Source organism: Phalangium opilio, unplaced genomic scaffold (genome assembly GCF_054372755.1).
Source record: "Phalangium opilio isolate 3A_F unplaced genomic scaffold, DU_Popi_V2 ptg000075l_1, whole genome shotgun sequence".
NCBI classification, from domain to species: domain Eukaryota; kingdom Metazoa; phylum Arthropoda; class Arachnida; order Opiliones; family Phalangiidae; genus Phalangium; species Phalangium opilio.
The window spans coordinates 1,266,766-1,290,072 of NW_028324184.1; the positions used below are offsets into that span (position 1 = coordinate 1,266,766).

Here is a 23,307-nt window from a genome sequence, read left to right on the forward strand (position 1 = left end):
GCAAATTCTAACGTAACGTTTTACAAAAATATTCAAAGCCTCTCAAACAAACTACTGGCGTATTCAGAACCCACAATTTTTTTTTAAAAAGTAAAATACGCCCTAAAATAAAAACACAAACGGGCTAACCACGCATTACCGGCAAAAGCGCAAGAAAAGCAATTTCATTAATGACAAAAAAAACTTTCCATCATCATCGAGAACATATACAAAGTGGAAAAGATCAAACAGACATTGAAAAATAGCAATACTATTAAACCGCGAAGGCTTTACCTAGAAGGCTGACATTTTGCAGGGACACTACTCTCAAGTTGCAGGCTGCACGCACTAAGAAAGGTCCGATCTCTACCACACTGTATGTAGTGAAAAAACCATTTAATAGCGTATATCCCAGAAAAACGAGCTAAGCCTTGTGTGAACTGCTCTAATTCGGCTATATTTTATAAAGAGGGCGCTTCAAAAAGTACAGGTTGTACAGCCAAAGGGCGTTCTAACGGCAAAACAAACGATGAAGGAGAAAAAGAGAGTTCCATGGTGGCAAATTGCCACTTAAAATATTATTACACTCATAACTCGTACCTTCTCCTATATCCCTAAAGGAATGGGTCACCCGAAAATTTCAATGTTAGTTGAACCCAAAGTGTTTTAAGTTTTTTTTTAATTAAATATTTTTTAAATTAAATAAAACCTTTGATAAAACTAATTTCATTGAGGGGCCCTTTGCCGCCTGTATGGTGTTTTTTCCGCTTGTATTCTAAGAGGGCAAAAACTATTTCAGGGTTCATACGAAATTTCCAAAGTCAATTTCCCTGATATTTCCAGGTTTCAGGGCTCCCACCAAAATCTCAAAAATAAATAGGGGAAAAAGGGACTTTTCACGATAAAAATAGGGTAAAATAGGGACCTAAATTTTAAAAGTAGGAACCAAAAAGGGACCACTGGTAAAACAAAATGATATCTATTCTGTGAAAATATCACAAACAGTTAGGAACCTATTACTTTTTTCTATTTTTTCGACAAAATAGGATATTATTTCTGACTTTCTTTTGTATATATTCTTATTCTAAGGGAGCGGTAGGTATAAGGAAGGTTTTCTGATTAGAAGTAACTATTTTCGTATCATTTTTACTGTTTTTTAAAAAATCCACTGAACTAGAATTTGGGCCTTTACAGGGTTCGTACAAAATTTTTGGAATGAAATTCCCTGACTTTTCCTGGTTTTCCCTGACTAACTTGAACAAATTTCTCTGACCATTTGCAATAACGTACATGGCGAACATACAGGGTGTTTCTGAAAGGTCCATCAATAATGAAAGGGCGTGTTTATTGGGCCATTTTGAGTCGAAAATGTTCAATGGCATTTTTCCGTCCGGGCCACTGTTTTCAAGTTATGATTGGAGTAATTTACGGATGACCCCTTAAATTTAATTAAGAAATTTTAAGACAGCGCTAATTTAATGAAGGGGTCATCCCTAAAATATTCAAATCATAACTCGAAAACCGTGGCTCGGACGGCAAAATGTCATAGAACATTTTCGACTCAAAATGGCCCAATAAATACGCCCTTTCATTATTGATGGACTTTTCACAAACACCCTGTATATGAAAACCAGTCTAATTCAGTCGAATAATATTTTCACGAGTTGTTATTGTTATAAAAATTAGACAATTAATTCGTTTAAATTTAACATTAAGTAAATCATAAATAACCGGAGCGAGCGAAGCGAGCTCCGCAAATTTGGGTCTCTGCTAAAATCTCAGACACGACATTTTCAGGTCACCCTTATACTTTTTCTGAGGTTTGTAAAAATAGGGTGATTTAAGGACCGAATACCAATTTTAGGGTAGATTAAGGACCTTGTAGGAAAATAGGGACTTTAGGGACTTTTAGGGACCTGGTGGGAGCCCTGAGGTTTTCCAGAGTACTTCTGATAAATTTCCAGGTGCATTTTTTACATTGAAGGAGTGGTTTAATTTCAAATAGGGTTACCAGACCATACCTACATCACCATATCAAGACAGGACCAACATACAGAATTCCAGTCACCGAAGAAATATATTTCTCTCCACTGAGATAACTTAATAACTAACATCGATTTTTTTCCTTCACCAAATTAGATTATGGGTCCCACGGAAGTGTATTTGTTTCACTTTATTTAATTTCTCTGATTTTTTGGGAATAAAATTAATTTTCCCGGATTTTTCGAAGAAATTTTCATTTTCCCTGATATTCGTCCTCTACACCAATTTCCCTGATATTTCCAGGTTTTCCCTGTTTTCCATGTTCGTATGAACCCTGTATTTACGGGTGACACATTCCTTTAAAATACCTACATGACTAACTGAGCGGAAGGCTCGAGGGAACTACAACTGAATATAGTAAATATCAACTTTAGAAAGAAGCGAGTTTAGTATTGAAACAACGGGTTTTTACTGAAACGCCTAACCATAGTAAGCTTGATCCAGATTATCGTTGAAATGATATTTATAAGTAAAACAATCCTTAAAGCGTTATTGCTACGCTGAGATATATAAAACAGGGTGGTTTCGCTATTTGAGGACAATAGCAATTCAATACATTTAAGCTTACTACAAATACCGGCACGCGACTTAAATCCGAAAGCTCCAATCCTGAAAAGATACAATAAAGGTGAGATGCCTTCCTAAAGTCGACGAAAGGTTTCTAACGGGTTAAGGAGGACAGTGCGTGGGAGCTGCTGGCCGAAGATATGAAATTACCAAGGGGTAGAACACCGATTCTCTATTGGATCAAATAGAGAATTCTCCCGAAATACAAAATGCTGAAAATCCTTTACCGAACTTAGTATCCAACCTCTCGGAATTGGCTTCTCGCGTGTAAACACGGGTACATCCGCTGAACTACGAGACACTCTGTCTACCTTTTATCATAATTACCGAACATATAGGAACTTCTAAAAATAACCAAACCCCATCATGGAAGAATCGTCTTGTACTCTGGTATACATGTACTCGAGGTCGTGGCTATAAAAAGAACCTTACGACAGCGTCAGGCGAAATTGCAAAAAAAAAGATAAGGAGAATAGGGCAGACCGCTCTTTTGAAAAGGAGGATGGTCTAGAATATACAAGTGTGTGTAAAAGTTCGCGGAAATAGTTGCCAGATTTCAAAAAGAAAGAGTGACGTTCGTAATTCAATATATATCTAGCGAAAGAAAAAGAAAAATGGGGGAGAATAATTCTTAGAAGCAAACTGTACTAAGAAGATTGTCCTTCTTGTTCGTGCCAAAATGCGGCCGCCGCAAATATTGGCTTTGGAAAGCTTCTTTCACTGACAATGTTAACATTATTGCGTGATTTTAAATCGAAAATGTTCTAGGTACGCCATACTGACGTAAAGTAATTCTTCTTCGCGACGCCAGCACGCGCACTGAACTTTAAAAACATCGCTTTGACCTTGATATACTAGGCACCTACAACGACAATTTTCGATTTTCGTATTTACCGCATTTTTACATTCGGTATTCGCCAGCCAAGTGGTGACGTAATTCAATATAGCGCTGTAAAAAGAAGTAGGCACACTCTCTCTCAGTGAACCGTTTAAGATTTTTTTTCTTATATACGTGGAATATTTTTTAGTTTAAGAAATAAAGTAAAAAAAAATATCTTATATTTTTAAGGTTACGTTCGAAATCAATAGAATGGTTTTTTTACACTAAAAAAAGACTGATTTTGAAGGACGGAAGAGATAGTACCGGGGAGGGGAAGGGAGGGGGAGAAAACTATTTTTCGACATATTACGGGTCGACCCGTCAGAGAGCAAATGTTCATCCGCCTCACTTGCCCCGCACCCAAAAGACCCAACCGAAAAGTACTTTTCTTATTTTTTATAAAACTATTATTTCACCACTATCAAAAGGGAAAACTTTTCACGATGAAAAGTTTTACGTTTTCTTATTAAAGGTAAGATGAAATAGCACCGGAAATAAAACTAATTCGATTCGAAAAAAAGGTATATATTTATGAACCTTAACTGGTCACGAGTCAAACTAGAGAAAAAGAAAAAAACCTCTGGCTACCATCCAAACAAGTACCATACGAGGAACAAATGAAATTTTGTACATTCGAGTTGTCAAGGCGCTGTATACGTGGTTGTTGTAAATTCCTACCGCGTAATTACTTTTACTCATTAGGGAATTTCCTTAATTATACGAGTAATTTAGTGAAATTTAAAGAGACAGCTATAGCGAGAAGCATCCTTTAACTTTTAAACAAAACCTCCCTTGGCGACCTGAAACTTTGAACTTCAGGTTTTATAAGATATCTCGATTTTGCCTAGAGGCTAGGGATAGGCGGGAGCTACAAACAAGCGAGGCTCTGTCGGTTGTTAATTGGATAAATAAGGGCCCTTTATTTATTTTACACGGTTAGTTTACTTTGATCAATAATAATCTAGCCTAGAAAGAGTTATTTTTCTTTTTACCACTTTCATTCAACAATGGAATTTCAATTTAAAAGTTGTTAACCCTTTTTAATGGCTAACGATGTTTGAATTTGATTTATTCGTTTTAGTAGAATAAATTATTTCGCCGTGGTCGAGTTCAGTCTGCGGGTGCATTCGGATTATGCAAATTTTTAAATTAAATTCGACGCGCAATTACGCAATTAGGTCGTTGATGAAAATTTTAGTTGTTGAGTGAGATACGTATCAGCAAATGTGGATGAGAGGGAAAGTATGACAATGGCCATAGAGCCTGTGTTAAAAAACGCGGACATCAAAGTTTCGCCAATAACTATTTAGTTTACTAGTGACTGATGGACTTACAAACTCGCGACTGAAAGTAGTTCAGACATTTATGCTCCTTGGTTTAACCATAGCCCACTCGATCACGCGCATCACGACGCAAGCTGCTGGCGCTATAGCTAAATTACCGAGATTTGTTTTAAACGTATCTAGTTTTATGTGCTCTTCTATTGCTTCGATAACCTTACTTAAATTCATATTATACCTTCAAATACCTTTTAAAACATTTCCAGCTACTCTGTCCTGACTACAAACACAAATCGAGGAAGTTCTAGCATACACAATAGCAGACAACGGTAACCGCGTAACCGCGAATTAACACAAGACCTATTTTAAGGGAGCGAACAGTCCCAGTATACCCTTACAAAAATTTTCTAAAAAGATTTCTTAGAATCTCTCTATAGGTATTTATTGGGTTTTTTTTATAGAAAAACTGGACCATTTTTATACAGCCATGGGTCATTTTTTTATAGGTTTTTCTAAAGGTTTTATTATATAGACTTTTATAGAAGTTTATAAAAATATTTTGTTAAACTTCTTATAAAATTCTTTTAGAATCCCTAGAAACCATCTTTTATAAAAATTTATAAGCTTCTTATAAGAAGTTTATAAATAAACCTATTAACTTCTTATAAGCAATTTATAAACAAACCTATAAACTTCTTATAAGCAATTTATAAACAACCCTATAAACTTCTTATAAGCAATTTATAAATAAACCTATGAACTGCTTATAAAAATATTCAAAAATAACGTTCAAACTAATTTTCTCCGAAAAGAGGGAAACATTTATTTTTTTTTTTGTTAGTTACACGGTCAGTTTGTTTTTTTTCTCTACTTCTTTAATTTTGTTGGCCAATGTATCATGAATTTCCCTTCTTGTAGTTGAGGGATATTTGGTGAGGGTGTATGCTAAATAAATTTAAAAGTTTAAAACAGGTAACACGTATATCTAGCGAGAGTCCTCGCTAGATTAACTGGTTTGCCAGTCATGCTTCAATCGAACATAGTTGTTTACCTATTATAGCATTTATCCTTTGGCTATCTAAAGCCTTCTTGGGATTTTTATCTTTATGGGCATTACTGCATTTTCCAGTCAATGATGAATTAATTATTTCTTCTTCCTCAAATAAAGTTAAAAATAGTGCACGAGCAAATTTCGTTCCAACAGGGCAAGTCCTTAGCATATTCGCCAGCATCCTCTTATCAACGAGCACTCCTGGTGCTAACTCGTGCATCTGGAAAATGTTTAAAATGTCTTAACCGATTAATTTTTAACCATTTAATAATTTAAATCCAATTACTTCGCTTTAATTGAATTAATTGACCTCCTGATTGATTAATCTTCGCCCTTTAAGAGACCACAAAAAAAATGTACTCACTTGTGAACCAGATATTTGGGTTTGGGACTCAATCAAACCTGAACCTGATGGGGCTGTATCGGAGCCAGATGACAAAGATTCATTAACATTGTAGTTGTTGCGCTTACGCTTTGACTCTTGAAGCTCCCCTATCAAGTCTTTTAGTTGAGCTAGTACACCTTTTTCTTCTATTAAATAATTTTTTAAAATATAATTGAAAATGGAAAACAAAGCTATGTAACGTACCTTTAAGCCTTTTAATCTCAGCTTTGTCGCATTTATGTTTAGCTTTTAGTTTTTCATATTTTTCCTGTAATATACTATACTTGTGACTCAAGGAATCAAAATTTTCGCTGCAGTTTTCATCAGAATTATTATTGGGGTTACAAATTTGATTCATCAATTCTTCCTGATGCTTGTCTTTAAAACTTTGCACCTAAAAACAAGTTCATTTGAATTATTTTAAATACCGAAAATTAATTAAATTTAAGGGAAAAAAATTCAAATGTTAATTTTTTTGAACTAATAATAGTGTTTATAGTGACAATATCTACTATGAATATTGTGTCATTATTTAGTTTCTTACTTCACGAGGTCCTAAAATTTCACGATCAGTTGTTTCGGGAACCAATTGACCAATTCTTTTATAATGGCTAACCATTAAATTAGTTCTCTTTTCTTCCAATTCTGCCAGTAAACCTTGAAGATGTTAATTAAATGATTAGATTTTAAAAAATTCCCTTAATTGCACTAGCCGGCTCCTAAACTAGACTTCATTGTGACTCCCTTTACGTAATACAATTACGACTGGAGCCAATCATGCTTTACCCAAAAATAACTTGTTCATTTAATTACCATATCCAAGAAGTGACCCCGGTGATGTTTCTTCATCTTCTTTCCACGAAAAATCCAACACTTGCCCTATGAAAATATCTGGGTTTGCGTGAATTTTTTCCCCCAGTTTTGTGTCATTTTTAAATGCCAAATCTGCTGCAATGACATCCCAAATGGCTAGGTCATGCCATTTTACCAGAACCATAGAGTGCTTCTTTGCGCTCTTTACTAGCTTATTTCTGGCCATGATTATTCTAATTAAAACAATCAATATTAGGCCAAATATCCTACATAAAGATCGGCTGTAAGACAGTATCCCATTCCCAGTCTTTATCAAAATTGTTGAAAACACTACCTAACTGAATAAAATCATAACCTTAAATACCGTAGTTTATTTAATCTATTCTGGGTAGTTGGGATACTGTCATTGCCCATAACAGTGAATCACTTAATCTTATCTACACAGCTAAAAATATACCATAAGCGTATATGAATATACTAAACATGCTTGTATAAAGTAACTTTAGACTACTGATATAATAGTTAATAAACGAATGGCTAAAAGTGCGCCTCTTTTTAGGGTAGAAAGAAACTAAAAATAATAATTTTTTGGAAAAGGTGGCAATAAACAAGCTAATTAGCCATAATTTGGAACGGTATCAATAATTAGGGGTAAAAACATATTCTATTTAGTAAAATTTTGGAAAAGGGGAAATTTATTCAGTTGATAAAACTTGATAATAACAAAAACAGGCGCACATTTAGCCCCTCATGTTAATAATACCAATAAAATATTGAATTTTGAGGGTCCTGAAACAAAAAACGTTAGAATTTATAAGATGCTCCTTATTTTATTAAAACCAGGGATAGATAGACTTTTTTAAGACGGAATGGGTAACAGGGTTATTCGGGTGCGCGTCCTAGTCCACGACCCCCTTACCCGTGACGGGGGGGTATGAAAGAAGAGGCGGGTCTTATTTTCATTATGGCGTTGTATGTATATCCGGGTCAAATAAACGTCGTCTGCCAAGTTGGAATGGATTGGGCTCCGATTGTAATTTTTGAAAGCACGTTGTTTAAAAATGGAAGTAACACAAGACATAGGGCTTGAAACCAAAACACATTTTGAAATACGATTTATTTCTCTTTGATGAAGTTGTAGTGATGCTTTAAAAGCCTTCATAGATATTACAACACGAACAGGTTTTAACCAAACACTGAGCTCGCAAAACTCCTGGCCATTCACTAAGCCTTGGTTAACTTCATCAAATTCGCTTACAAAATTATGAGGATAGTAGAAATGATTGGATTTAGAAAGAATTAGCGAACACTTTTCACCCTTACAGATGTACTCCAAATCCAAAACACCGGCAATAAATTCCCTACCTCTTAATTGCTATTAAAAACAATTCCCAAATAATTTCCTACCCTTGCTTTGAGACGGCTTCATTTTGAACCCCTGTAAAGATGCTTATCTGTACAACCATAGCCCACTCTATCACGCGCATCACGACGCAAGCTGCTCGCGCTATATAGCGCGAGCAGCGCAGCGCCCGGGAGCGCGGATCGAGTGGGCTCTTGTACAACGCAAGAGGGGTCGTAGTCATAGCGACAGATGTAAACAGGAATTACGTATTTTTGGCCCTCCCCGTCAGCAACGTCACCAATACGTAGTTTTAGTGAGCCAATAAGAAAATTTAATTTTTTGGTTACGTGTTGAAGGAAGGGGCTATGTACTCGTCTATGAGTCGGACTGAAGTAAATATTAACTGTTGGGAATTCCGTCTTAAAAAAGTCTATCTATCCCTGTTAAAACGGAGGTTAACTGAACATTTTTTACTCACGGATTAATTTTGATTTCCTTGGATTGTTCTTATGTTTATTGTTTAACAATTAACATACAAAGAGCCAGTACCAAGGCTTAATGTGTACGCGAACGCGGAAATTTTTTTTAGCTTCGGCGGGCGGCTACCAGCGGCTACTACGTGCTTGGATGTCTCATCCAAGCTACGTGACTCGACGCGAGAGAGCTTGCTAGCCGTTGCGCAATATCGAGAGACTCCTAGGCGAGGTCGCGGCGAGAGATGGAAAATTTTCCTTTGGTCGCAAATACTGCATGTCGCGAGTTTCGCCAGTTGGCATGCCGTATTAATTTCCGATACAGTACAACCTATAAGGTGCCAATGCTCTTTGATAGAAGCATTCTCCTTCGTCCCCCAAATATAGAAAAAGGGTTAAAAAAAACTTCTCTCGAACAATGTTGCCAACTTTCAATGAAAAAAGTCTCTTTGGTAGTTTAAATAAAATCCGTTGCTAGTCCAGTCGGCAAGTCGAGGCGAGGTAGCACAATATTCGTCTTTGGTCTTTGGTTTTTGGATGTTATCACGTGTTAATCGCGTCTGCAAACGGCGGATTTTTTTCTCATTAACTTTAAACCTTGGTAAGGATACTTTTCAGTTCTTTTTCTTTATCGCATATACATTTATTTTGTTTGTTTCAGTAGCAAGTGCAAATCAAATTATTTACATTGTGATGGGTAAAACGTATAAAAAATATCTCTGGTGTCCGGAAGCTGCCAAAAGCATTCCCAGGAAAACTCTTTACCGTCTAAAATTGGCTAAGGAAAATGTTATAAACAAGGATCTTATTGGAAGAAGTGTTGGCCTTTACGATGATGCTCCTGGTTCTTCAGGCTTAGTGCAGCGAAATATACCAAATGTTATACCGCGAACTCTGATTGCAGATAATGCTAGTGACAGCAGTTCTGGCAGTTCATTGCATGCATCAGAAACAAACCTCAGCGTGTCGAACGAGGATAGCAATTCATGTAATATACAAAATGTCGAGGTACAAGACAATAACCAGACGATGGAGGAGAATGAAGATGAGGAGTTATTTTCTTATAGTGTACGTGTAAATGAATTGATTAATTATTAATATAGCTTTGTAATGATTAAATTTCTTATATTTACAGAGTGCTTCCTCGGAACCAGAGTCAGAACAGCCCAATTCTCGTATTGATGATGAGTTAATTAATCGAAAGGAAATGGATAGCTTGGTTAGTAATTGTAATCTAGTAATGCTGTGCATAATGTGACTGAGAACAAATATATTAAAATTGTTTTAACTTTTCAGGATGGAGACCTTTTCCCGGAATCAACATTGTCTCTCAAGCAAAGTCTTTTAATTAACATGGCTCATATCCTGCGTCATCAGGAAAGCAAAGAAGCAACTTCATCTTTACTGAAGCTTTTATCGTTTCACATGCCCGAAAAATCAAATATGCCTCATTCACTCTATTTATTTTACAAACATTTTAAAGAAGCTGAAAGCCATTTTACATATCACATGATTTGTGAAAAATGTAAGGGCTACATTGGAATTGAAGACAAAAGATGCCATGTTTGCAACAAGCTGGTGAATCTGAAGGAATGTATGGATAAAGGGAACTATTTTATAGTATTTTCTATTCGTGAACAAATTGAAGCTTTATTAGAAAAGTCCTATCGTGAAATGAATCGAGGGAAAGCGAAAAGAATGTTTCTAAGTGAAGGAGCAGAATATAGAAAATTACCAATGAAAAGGGGGAGGGATTTATCCATAACGATGAACACCGATGGAATACCTGTTTTTCATTCTTCCGGATATTCACTATGGCCTATACTCTATGTAGTGAATGAGATAAACTTTTCAGGACAAAATAATGTACAAGTGGCCGCTCTCTGGTTCGGAGTTGACAAACCCGAAATGAACTCGTTTCTCAAACCTTTCGTTGATGAATTGAATGATCTTTCAAATAATGGATTTTCTCATGTGCACGATGGAAAAACTACAAGTATTAAAGTATTTCCTGGACCTTTATCATGCGACTCTGTTGCTCGGTGCACATTGCAAAATTTTCACCAATTTAATGGATCCTATGGTTGTAATTGGTGTTTAAAAGAGGGCCGCAGAATAAACCGAGGTAATGGCGGATCTCGAATTTATGACTATGGTAAAGGGGATAAAAGAAACGTCACGCAAACTAAAAGAGACGCTAAATTAGCCATTACATCAAGAAAACCAGTTAATGGTGTTAAAGGATTTTCTGTCCTAATGGTTTTAAATTTCTTCAATATAATAAACGGTTTTGCTGTTGATTATATGCACGCTGTGTGTCTAGGCGTTGTGAGAGCGACATGTGGTTTGTGGATGGATTCAGAAAATCATGAAAAAGAATGTTATATATCGGGGAAAAAACGAAAAGAAATCGACGAGATTTTTTTATCTCTAAAACCTTCAGATGAGATAACAAGAACCCCACGATCACTAAAAGACCGCAAACAGTACAAGGCAAATGAATGGCGCTCTTTTTTGTTATACTACAGCCCAGTGCTCCTAGAGTCATTTTTACCAGCGAAATATTATAAACACTGGCTAAAACTAGTCACTGGGATCTCATTATTGCTCCTCGAAAATGTCACAATGGCTATGGTTGAAGAAGCTGAAAAACACTTGCGGAAATTTGTTCAACACTATGGTGATTTATATGGCGAAAATTATCTCACTTTCAATCTGCATTTATTGCTTCATTTACCTGAAACTGTCAGGAATTGGGGACCACTGTGGGCGGTTTCATGTTTTCAGTTCGAAAACATGAATGGAAAACTCATGAAGCTTTTTCATGGTACACAAAGTGTGCCTATGCAGATTGCGGAAAAAATTGTCATCTTGGGTAAGATATCGGAGCTTGCTGAAGGAAGCTTTACAAGCACTCATAAAGGTTCTCCTGGAGCTTATTTTCGTGATCTTCTAAGAGGTTATCCATTACTTCAGAATTTGGGTCCTGCTAATGAAGGGGTATTTTGCTACGGATTGCCTTCCCACTGTAATTTAAATTGCCTTGAACTAAATCTTTTGAGTCCATATCAACCTAGTGGTAAAATTGAGGGACTAGTTTCTAAATTTAACAAAATGAACATTTATGGTGTAAAATTTTGCTGCAAAGAGTCTAAAAAAAGAAACAATTGTGGTGTAAAACTCCGAGACGGAACCTTGGGAATTATAGAGAGCTTTTATTGTGTTAAAGACGTTAATTGCCCGCATTTGTCACTCATTTGCACTTGCAATTTTAACTATTTTGTAATTGTAAAAAAACTGAACTGTTATCATTTGCCTCAACTGCAGAGTCAGCTCTTTTATAAAACCAAAATATCGAATATTACTCTAGCATATCCAGTATCGGATATTGACGTAAAAATGTTAATATATAAAGCGAGAGCTTTTGGTGACTATATTTATGTAGTTGAGTTAAAACACAAGTTTGAATCTGACTAGGAATAATTTTATTAAATGGAAAATATGGATATCATGTTGTGATTAATTTTCATTTGGTGGGCGTTGGCAATAAATAAATAAATTAACTTCGAATTTCTATTTTATTTACATGCGCATTCTAATTTATCTGCGAAGTTTAACCAGTTACAATTTTTGTAGAATGTTTTCAAATATTTTATAAGGCTCCTATAGAGAAAACGTCTATAAAATTCTTGGGAAAAAAAGTCTATAGGATTTTTTATAGAATCCCCATAGCCTATAAAGCCCCATAACCCCTCTATAAAGCTCTATAGGCCCCCATAGCTTTTTTATAGAATATTTTTGTAAGGGTAGCTACGCCAATAAAACGGTCAACTACGGCGAAACTCTGATGACTCGCGACTTTTGGCCATTTTCATACTTTTCCTCTCATCCACTTTTGGTATCAGCAAAATTTTCGTAACTTTTAAAAGTATATTTTAGTTCTCTATGGAATTACACGGCCAACTGTTTTAATCTACATTTTTGTAGGCTGGTCGTAGATTGACTTAACCAACTGATAATAAAGAAATTAAGAGAATGACTCTACTACCCGATAAAACTAGACGGCATCTCTATTGTCCATACAGTACATCGCAAAATGGACTTGTACCATTGAAGAGTAAACTATACCACGTTTGAGGCTGAACTTGCAAAGGTCAAATTTTTCTATCGTTTCTCTCTCAAGCCATGATTCCCGGCGCAATCTCTATAAACACACACCGCGTTCCTTTACAATTCTCTCAAGATTTAGACATGACGCCCGAATGTATTTCCGAGTAATTAAAAAAGAAAAATAAAGATAGGGGGGGGGGGGCAAAAGTCATCCGAAATTAGTTACAGTCTCGGATGAGAGTAATGAGAGGCCGAAAACGAAAGCGCGCTAATTAAAACTGGCTGACATCTATAAAAAGAAAAAGCCCTTTTCCTAATTCACAATCAAGAAAGTTTGGGAAACATTTCCCTTAATAACAAATGAAGGATTAAACGTACAACAACAAACTCCTTATATGACTTTTACGCTTTATTTTAGATTAGATTACGCTAAATAATTTTGATAATTATATTTGAACGCGGAAATAATTTAATTACGATCTGGCATGTTTAATTGAAATAAAAGCGAGGGGAGTAATTCTTGGGGTGACTAACGCAGATAACTTGGCCTATTTAAGTAATTTTAACGATTTCAAAAACTCTATCCGCGCCTAAAATATTTGAGATCAAAGTTCATCCGGCCCACGCACATATTTCGGCAATAAAAAAACCCCGCTGTTTGAAAATTGATAAACAATAACAATAATTTCGAAATAGCAGTTGATTAAAGTTATAAAAGGGCAAGAGAAACAAAAAATTCCCAACTCCATAAAATTCTAATACCTGTCGTCAAAAAGTTTGAAAACATTTTCAAAAAAAAAAAGTTCAACCATGATATAAAAGCAAAGCTAATAAATAAACAAGACGGCCCAAGGGCTCGTAATAGTAGCCATATCGTACGAGTGAATAGCCCCTCTATACCGTACCCTAATGAGTGGATAACTCCTCTATACCTTACCCTAATGAGTGAATAACCCCTCTATACCCTACCCTAATGAGTGAATAACCTCTCTATACCCTACCCTAATGAGTGGATAACCCCTCTATACCCTACCCTAATGAGTGGATAACCCCTCTATACCCTACCCTAATGAGTGGATAACCCCTCTATACCCTACCCTAATGAGTGGATAACCCCTCTATACCCTACCCTAATGAGTGGATAACCCCTCTATACCCTACCCTAATGAGTGGATAACCCCTCTATACCCTACCCTAATGAGTGGATAACCCCTCTATACCTTACCCTAATGAGTGAATAACCCCTCTATACCTTACCCTAATGAGTGAATAGCGCTATCTTTTTCAATGCTTAATTGATTTACCGTGCATAAAATCAGAGTTAATAGCCCCTCTATTCCCTACTCTAAACAGTGATTAAATTATAACCGTATAAATTTACTTATGCTTTAATTCTAATATTCCGGCGAATCGAAGAACAGATAGTTTTTAGTGATAATCCCCTCGATGAGTTTACAACATAGACTTATGCCGATGCACACTCATTGCATCTTATAAATTTCTAACAAGGACTTATGCGCAGAAACTTTTGAAAGAGAAAGTTTAGTTATAGTGATTACGCATTTTAGTGATTATCCCCTCGAATTACCTTTAGCAATGCTAAAATGATCAAACGCATAACGCTCATTTAACACTATGTTAGCTCTATCTAAACCCACATTTGAATTAACCGCCAAAACGTTCCAGTCAAACATAACATAGATGACGATAGCTACCGTAGGAAACGAGGAAAATCGTTATCTATTTAATTAGCACATAAATAAAAAGAAAATAAATATACAAACCCCAAACATACAAATTCATAAGTATCCGACCCCACAAATAAAAATTCAAAAGTATCCGACCCCACAGATTAAGAGGTACCCACCCCACATCACCCCGACATTTTAGAGATAAGAATAAATAATAAAAAACTCGGGGTTTCTATCAAGTCTCTATGGTTCAGTGGTTAGAATGTTTGCCTTCTGCACCAGCGACCCGGGTTCGATTCCCGGGTCTGACCTGAAAAAATTTTAATTAAAATTAAATCTCTAACCGAGCCCAGTAACCCCTATGGGTGGGTTGTGATAATATAAAGTTCCTTTTAAGCTAAAATCTGACGATAACGAAGCGAAAACTCCGGCCACAACTACTACTACAGCTCGGGTCAAACTAAGAGCCTATCGTATACTACGATATGGCTAAAAAGTACCGTTGCGATTTAACTCTTACGTAACTTTTAAACTTCCCCTAAGAGAGAGAGAGAGATAAAGAAAAAACATCCCAAACTTGTACTAAATTATTGACATACATCGGATGTATACAAAACCAGCTTTAGTATTCTACTCCCGGCTAGCTCTCTGTAACCTTTATCTATCTAGGCCCGGCTATATCCTCATCTTCCATTGGCGTTTTTAATCAAGAGAGAAACTGCCGAGTACCAATAAAAAGTACCTTTAGCAAGTACTAAAACAGATATCTTCTATATACGCCATAGGTACCCCCCATCCCCCCCATACTTTTTCTTCGTGGAAACTTTCCCAGAGCTATATATTTTTTATATCATTGCAAGATTGAAAAGACGCTCGCCAGGTTTGCGTTTCTGGGTGGTGTAACGTAATCGTAAACGTATTTACAGAGAAACTAAGGAGAAAAGTTGGACGCCAAAGGGGTTTGTCTAAATACGAATGAAGTGGCGAGATTTATTTTTGTAAACTTTACATTAAGTGTCTTATTTCTAATTATACACCCAGCGTCGTAAGCTTGATTCTCAATAAATATTGATATGTTTTTTCGCTTTCTAGAACTAAAGTTACAATTTTTAAAAAAATATTCATAGTGACAAAACAAACTGGTCTATTTTTAAATCATATTAAAAAAATTTGCATATTTTAGTACTTGTTATATAAAAAACTAGCTGTTACCCGCGGCGTCGCTCGCGTGTAATGAGAACTTACATCAAAATGATATAAAGAATGGGTAGATTTTACGGGATCACGACAATTCGGAGAATGACAATTCGGAGAACGACAACTCGGAGCACGACAACTGGGTGAAAGACAATTCGGTGAACGCGACAACTGGGTGAAAGACGATTGGGTGAATCCGACAATTGGGGGAATGACAATTCGGTGAAAGCGACAACTGGGTGAAAGACAATTCGGAGAGTAGGACAACTGACGGAACGACAATTCGGTGAATTGTACTCCTTGTTTACCGAAAGAATAACTCAGTTTTTCACGAATAGAGGAACAATATAATAAATTTTTTATTGTAGTTAATACAATAAGTTAAAATAATTGAAATTACTTTCAAAACTAATGGGCCAAGTTACTGTTATGTTATGTTAGGTTAGATTCGGTTTGGTTAGGTTAGGTTAGGTTAGGTGAGGTTAGGTTAGTAATATTTTATAATTTTGTTAACAATGTTACGCCTTTTCCAAAATTTTGATGTTTAGCTTCATTGACTTCTTAAATAATTTGCTTTTTCCAAACATTACTGTTATGTTAGGTTAGGTTTGGTTTGGTTTGGTTTGGTTAGGTTAGGTGAGGTTAGGTTAGTAATATTTCATATTTATAATTCATTTAACAATGTTACGCCTTTTACAAAATATTGATGTTTAGCTTCATTGACTTCTTAAATAATTTGCCTTTTCCAAAACATTACTGTTATGTTAGGTTTGGTTAGGTTAGACAATTTCCAACAATGAAAATTAATACCAAAATTTATTGAAGAACGTTATGGGTGAACATAAATATTATTTGCTTTAATATCAAGAAGTTTAATTAGAAAATCAATTGAAAATAGGAATGAAAGGAAAATTCATGATTGGAAAACCGCCCAAATTACGGTATTCGGTCTAATGGGATTCGGTCGAACAAGACATTCGATCCAATGGGATTCGACCCAATGGTAGACAATCATTACTAATGTCTGACACCTTAATGACACTCCTGCATTTAATAATTTTTTAAGGTGAAAAAACTGCGTTATTCTTTCGGTAAGCAAGAAGTACAATTCACCTAATTGTCGTTCCGCCAGTTGTCCTACTCTCCGAATTGTCTTTCACCCAGTTGTCGCTTTCGCCGAATTGTCATTCCCCCAATTGTCGGATTCACCCAAGGGGGGCCCATACGCGCTTTTCGCGCGTCGAGTTTTCGATTTTCCAGACAACCAGCGCGTTGGTTTACAAAGCTAGCACGGAGGGGGCTTATAAAATATCTTACGTATGTCTGTTAGCCATCCAGTCTTTTCAGAAACAGCGTTATAGTGTAAATGTTGTACAAATAATTTTTGTGCGAGTATTTTTTAATTATGAATTTTAGTTGATCGGTTAATGTGTTTATAAGAGTAAAAATAATTATAAATATAGGCACAGTAAATTTCATAAAATCCGCAACTAGAATCCTAGAAGTTGGAATAAAGTTTTATTTCAGGTGCCTGCACATGGTACAAAATAACAATTACCATTCTAGTATATTAATTAGTGCAAACTATTGATTTTAATAATTATAATTCATTATTATTAATATTATAATTATTCTATCTCGTGAAACATGACAAGCTGAATCGACCGGTGCCCAAGCCGAAGTCGAGGCTTACCGGATATTTTAATACGTGACAAATTATAGTCAAAACAAAATCACTGGCCGTTAGCTTCAAAGCCAATATAATATTAATGGTAGCATGGTAGTCTTAAATAACTATTATATTATTTACTTGGGATTCTCGTATATATTTACCCGGAACAACTTTTACCGACTAGGGCCGTGACTCGAAGTATGTTGTCGGAGCCTCGGACTCTAGATCTCGCGGAGGATATTTGCCGGTACGCGCCCAAAAGTATCGGCCAGGAACCGTTAACCGTTTAGCGAAAGATTTCTCTCTCCCCACTTTCATCACACGTGACACTTCGCCCTCTCAATCCTCAAGCGGTACGCGTCGCCTTGTTTCGTATGTTTTGAGATATTTTTACCTCTCGCGCCTAGCTCCGAAAAACAGAGATTTTTAGGGTCTGTACGAGCCAACCTAATAGTGCAATTTTTTGCGCATATACAGACCTTGGGATTCACCCAATTGTCTTTCCCCCAATTGTCGCTTTCACCGAACTGTCTTTCACCCAGTTGTCGTGCTCCGAGTTGTCGTTCTCCGAATTGTCATTCTCCGAATTGTCGTAGATCCAGATTTTACTGATGACTAATATTTTTGTAGCACCCTAGGATCAGCGAAGGCACTCCGCATTGCCCGTCAGCCCGTCGGTACATTTTTTATTACTTTTCACGCGGACATTATTCCATAAAGAAGGGTTTTTAAATTTCTGGCCGCCATTTAAAAAGATGGCAACAAATCGAACCAAAAAGACCATTCAGCCCGTCTATAGGTTAAAGGAAACCAGTGTACTAAATATTTGTGAAATCGGTTGAAACGAGCGGACTCAGTTGCATAGAGAAGATTTTTTTTAATTTCTGGGCGCCATTTTTTAAGATGGCGGCGGATTGGAAAAATCTTTCTTAGTACGCGCCTACTACTTATGAGTAACGTTCCTGCAAATTTTCAGCCTTCTAGGGCAAGCGGTTTGGTCTCGGCGTTGATTATCAGTCAGTCTGTCAGTCAGTCAGGACTTTGATTTATATAGATATAGATAAACATCCCAAATATTTATGTGATTTCAAATAAAAAGAATGGATTTTGTTTTCTATGGAATCCCATCTCTTTTTGCCGAACATGATCACATCTCTCAGTCAGGGGCGAGTTTGAAGCCAACTAGTACAACGACTAGAGCATGCGGCTATAGGTATCATGACCCCGGGTAATCCTAATCATATAAGAAGGTTAAAACCCGTTAGCCCGGCGCAGGCTGCGGCTAGCTGTAGATCCGAGCACCACGGGACCCCTTAAGATATCACTGTATTATTTACAAAAAGAGTTCTTTTAAGATCTTCCTTCCATAGCCCAAGGACAATCAGAAAGCGTCTTTTTTATTCCTCCAGACTTACTTTTTATAAGATGAACGTAGAAAGGAGAAATCCCGAACCAAAAACGAGAGTTACGGAGTAAAATAGAGCGCGTGTTCGGAGTGCGCTGGAGTAGAAGGGGACAGACATATTCGTTGGAGGGTTAACGCAGTTTTTGGTAGGGATTTGTACCCCTAGGGTAAACCTCGAAACGAAGTAAAAAAAATACGGTACTTCTGTAAAGAGATCTAGGTACCCCATGATGATGCCAAGAAAAAGAAGGTAAAAAAAAACAACAACACAAGTTTCATCTTCTTTTATAATGTATAACTATCACCGAAAGAACCGACGTTTCTTGCTTTTCCTCGATTGTCGTAAACACGTACAATATTAAAGGAGCACTATAACCCACGTCCTTTGATTATTTATATAGCAAATAATATTATTTTCGTGATAAAACAAGATTTTATAGGAATGTAAAACATTTTAGAAAAGGCAGGGCTGATACTCACTCATACGCTCAATTTTAGTTGAATAAGTGACTAATTAATTTAGAAATAGTAAGCAAAAAGTGACTAAATAGGGGCAAATTAAGCTATAAAAAGGGATACTTGAAATGAAATGTTTTCAGAGATGACCGATTTAAAAGATATTTTAAAGGTCGGTGTCGTAATTTAGCCAAATCTATGGTCTTAGATATTTCCAGTCAAAGGAAAGGTCACCTCATAAAAGGTCTACGGCGAAATTCAATTACAGAATGCAAAGCAATTGATGCCGTTTTAAATCAAAAACAAAACATTCATTTGAACTGGATTAATCTTAAATAATAAGTTAAACATTTGCTGAGCGAGCGAAGTGAGCTCCACGATTTTGGGGTTTGATCAACTGTGATCTCGCTATTTTTGCGTTTAAACCGTCATAAGACAGCGTAAAGAGAAATCAAAAAAGAAAGAATTATGGCTTTTATTGGTTTGGATGCTGGTATATACCAGTCAGCAGTTATATAGAGTCAGATCGAGACAAGCCGGAGTTAGTGCATGAAGATAGTCAGGCAAAATCCCTACGCGTCAGTTGCTCAACTTCAGCAATCCAGTAGAAACTCTGAGCCTTATAAAGAAGAGGAAGAAGAGAGAAAATGTTTGGATACCAAGTTTCCCCATAAGCCAGACCAAAGCACCAGCAGCAAGCCGCTTTCCTATATAAATAAGTCTCATAGACGGTGCACGGCCTAATCCTAGAGCGCCATGAATCTTGAGCGGTCAACGTCGAAAAAGAACCGAGTCTTACGCCAATACCATAAGTTTATCATGCCTCTAAGTACACAAATACGGGTAACAACTGGGCATCTTCCGCAGGCTACTGTGACGTCAGAACTCTAATAGCGCTAAGATCCGAAGAGAGAAAATTTTGAAATTTGTCGCGGTGTAGCCACCAAGCGGTCGAGACGATTACTAAATGGGTCACATGATAGAAAGTCATCCAATGAAATAAAGGAGATTTTTACGTTTCGTATAGGCAGGCATTGGGGGAACGAATTTTACTTAAGCAACCCCAAATTCCTCTCTCTCTCTCTCTCTCGTGAGATAGAGGCGGTTTCAGTCCTGAAACATTCTAAAAGGGATAAAAGAATCGCTAGGCTAGGCGGTACAATTTTGTATTGAAGTTGAGGTGATAAATGATACGGAGAGAGTATAGGGTTTCATTATAGGGAGCCAGACAAACACTATTGCCATAGGAGTAGCAGCCATTTCTCTACTTAGAGGCATTATAAACTTATGCCAATACTTATAGCAAGCAGACTGATCTATGGAGAGATCGCAGGGGGATAAATTGTCAAAAAAAGAGGCAAAATGAAGCTAAAGCAGAAGGGAAAACGAACTAGGAAATGCACTATCCGCGGTGGGGATACCTCAACACTCAAAGTCTATTTAGGACGAGAATACACACTTTCATTTATGGCAGACTTATCAAAAACAATTTGTACATAGACCTAGATAAATTAAATTCAGCATTCATCATCATTGAGGGGAAGCCCATGTACAGGCTGAAAACTCCCCATGTATTTCCAACCGGCCCCTGTAGAAATGTTTCACTTACAGCACTACGGTGTTTAGAAAATAAAACCCCTTACAGGACGCGATTCTTTCCGATATGAGAAATTCTTTTAATGATATTCATATTGGTCGGTATCTTTGACAGGCTGGGCCGATTTCTAGACAATAAACTAAAGAATCTCTATCTTTAGGCAGGCGGGCGGAGAGTGACGAGATGAGAAAGGAATACGAAAAGGGAAAAGTATTATCGAGTTTCTAAACCGCGCGGATTCGTCATATGATGCGTATGTAATGGATAGAAGCGAAGAAAAGAAAGTAGAGAAGAGACTTTTCTTCCGCCCGCCCAATGGAATTATAGGCGCCGAGCACGTTTACGAGTAGACCCCTACCCTAATTTCCGGAAAACGGGTACTTGCCCACTAAACGTTCTAGTGTAAATGCTACATTGCCGCGAAGTGTAAATATTTAAATTATACAGTATAAAGAAGTAAATTTCCCACGCATACATAGGAATTCTGGTATGGGTGACCAAGTAAAAAGGAGTACCAACAAAAGCTACCACGATTGAATCTTTATTATAATTATAATTATAATTAAATTAAATTAAATTAAATTAAACACTTGTCGATCCAAATTCATTCATTCATAATATTTTTTCTACCCGTTTATCCGACAATTCAGGTGTGCCATAATTATTTCAAACATAATATTTGACCAGTTTTCTAATATATGGATTTCATCAAGATAATTTAACATTTTTGAGGCAAATGACATTTTAGTTTATACTATTATTACACAATTTTTCAATTTCTGAAAGTCATAAAAATCACCGATAAAATTATTTCTAGAAAGCGAATTTTTGTCACTCAACTTTGGGTCAAATATTATACTTAAAAATAACAACTTGTAGGCGTTTGTACACTGTGTCTTAAACCATTAGCACTTGCTTAAGCGGGGAAAAATGATCACTCGGTAAGAAAAGAGAAGGAATTCTTCGAGGTTTACGTCGTATAGATTAGACGGACCATTTTTCTCGCCCAGTAATTTATCAATCTGGACAGTGGCCGACAAGGGCTTAATGTCCGAAAGACTTCGACTCCCCCCCCCGCTCAATAGAGAAGAAAAAAGAAAAGACCTAGCTATAGAAAAAGGGTGAAACCGAGCGAAAATAAAACAGTCCCGATAGTTAAACCCAGCTCGAAAAAGTTCGACGATATCAAAATTTCTTTGGTTTTGTTTTACGGCAAAAGTTACCCCTTTTAACACTAAACGGATGAAGTTGCGCAATCTACAATCGACAAATAATTTTAACTATGGACACACGGGAGGGACCATTTAATTAATAAGGTTTTATCATTTTCTGATCATGATGACTTCAGTAGATCGCACCAATTTTAAAGTGTTAGTGACATAATTTTCGTCATCCACAAACTTAAAATACGAAAAAATCCTTGAAAAATCTAGTTTATTATGATATGTTTACTTATCTATTTGGTTTCGTAGCAATTATGAAAGGCCTAGTTAAAATTTTGTTACGTTTGATGACGTAGTAAGGAGAAATTTTCTCTCTTGATGTCGCTCACGTGACGCCTGTTAGTGTAGTGTCGCCGCGTTAAGCCTATTTTATTCAGATTCGCGCGGCATTAGTAGACTCGGGCGCTCGCGCCTGGCTTTACCGCGAGATGCCGTGAGTGACGTATCAAGGAGAAAAACCCGCCAAAAATCTCCGCAAATTTGCTTTTGTCCCCGAAATTTCAAGTTTTCGAAGTGTTTTTTCTGTGTTTTCCCTCATATTTAAATATTTATTAAGCATATTTTTGGAATCAAAAGAGTTTGAACTCTCAAAAAAGTAAGGTTTTCTTTAGATTTGAGATAATTTTTAAACCACGTCGCTATTCCTTTAAGTTAGCCAACGTCGGCGAACCGTTGGTTGGTTTATACTCCCTTTAATTAAATAATTGCCATGGGGTAAGATCAATCTAAAGGCTAATACGGGGTTGGGCATCTTAAACAATTTTATTTCGGTACAAAATCGACTTAGGAATGTCGGAAAAATAACGACGACATTCTTTATCGGTACTTTTATATAGGAGGGGGGGGGGTAATAACTACAGGAGCACGATGGTTCTCCAAGGAGGTATAGTAAAGTCAATATATATATTATATATATAGGGGAACACATTTTTACGGCCAGAAAAGTAATTTTATTTATGGCTTGGTGGAGAGAGGGAGATGAAATTCGATAAAGTTCAGCGGGAAATTTCTCCATCTTCTACAAAAAGTCGATAACATTTTAAAATGAAACAAAATAATAAGCGAGCCCTTCGGGGTTTGTATTTCTCGAATAAATTGATTAAAGTTTCCAGTTTCTTAGAGGTATACGCATCTAATATA

The 23,307-nt window shown here is 36.5% G+C and overlaps 3 protein-coding genes across 9 annotated transcripts in view; 1 reads left to right on the forward strand and 2 right to left on the reverse strand.

Annotated features, from left to right (window-relative positions):
• CASK (peripheral plasma membrane protein CASK) overlaps window positions 1–23,307 on the reverse strand; it is a 168,472-nt gene that overhangs the window by 125,802 nt on the left and 19,363 nt on the right. The gene's annotated exons all lie outside the window — the stretch shown is intronic.
• LOC149658684 (uncharacterized) lies at window positions 5,548–8,743 on the reverse strand. 2 transcript variants are annotated; one of them, XM_089844283.1, is made up of 7 exons: window positions 6,999–8,743; window positions 6,730–6,842; window positions 6,390–6,579; window positions 6,203–6,331; window positions 6,087–6,133; window positions 5,801–6,020; window positions 5,548–5,694 (listed from the first exon to the last, which is right to left on the reverse strand). In XM_089844283.1, exons 1-5 carry the CDS (start codon window positions 7,222–7,224, stop codon window positions 6,102–6,104), a joined length of 690 nt encoding a protein of 229 aa, XP_089700409.1. In that variant the 5' UTR covers window positions 7,225–8,743; the 3' UTR covers window positions 5,548–5,694; window positions 5,801–6,020; window positions 6,087–6,101. The 2 variants fall into 2 exon arrangements, with proteins under 2 accessions (XP_089700409.1, XP_089700408.1); XM_089844282.1 differs by having other exon boundaries at window positions 6,087–6,331.
• Window positions 8,787–12,397, forward strand: LOC149658685 (uncharacterized). 3 transcript variants are annotated; one of them, XM_089844280.1, is made up of 4 exons: window positions 8,787–9,417; window positions 9,478–9,884; window positions 9,952–10,035; window positions 10,113–12,397. In XM_089844280.1, exons 1-4 carry the CDS (start codon window positions 9,354–9,356, stop codon window positions 12,291–12,293), a joined length of 2,736 nt encoding a protein of 911 aa, XP_089700406.1. In that variant the 5' UTR covers window positions 8,787–9,353; the 3' UTR covers window positions 12,294–12,397. The 3 variants fall into 3 exon arrangements, with proteins under 3 accessions (XP_089700406.1, XP_089700407.1, XP_089700405.1); XM_089844281.1 differs by having other exon boundaries at window positions 9,481–9,884; XM_089844279.1 differs by having other exon boundaries at window positions 8,787–9,884.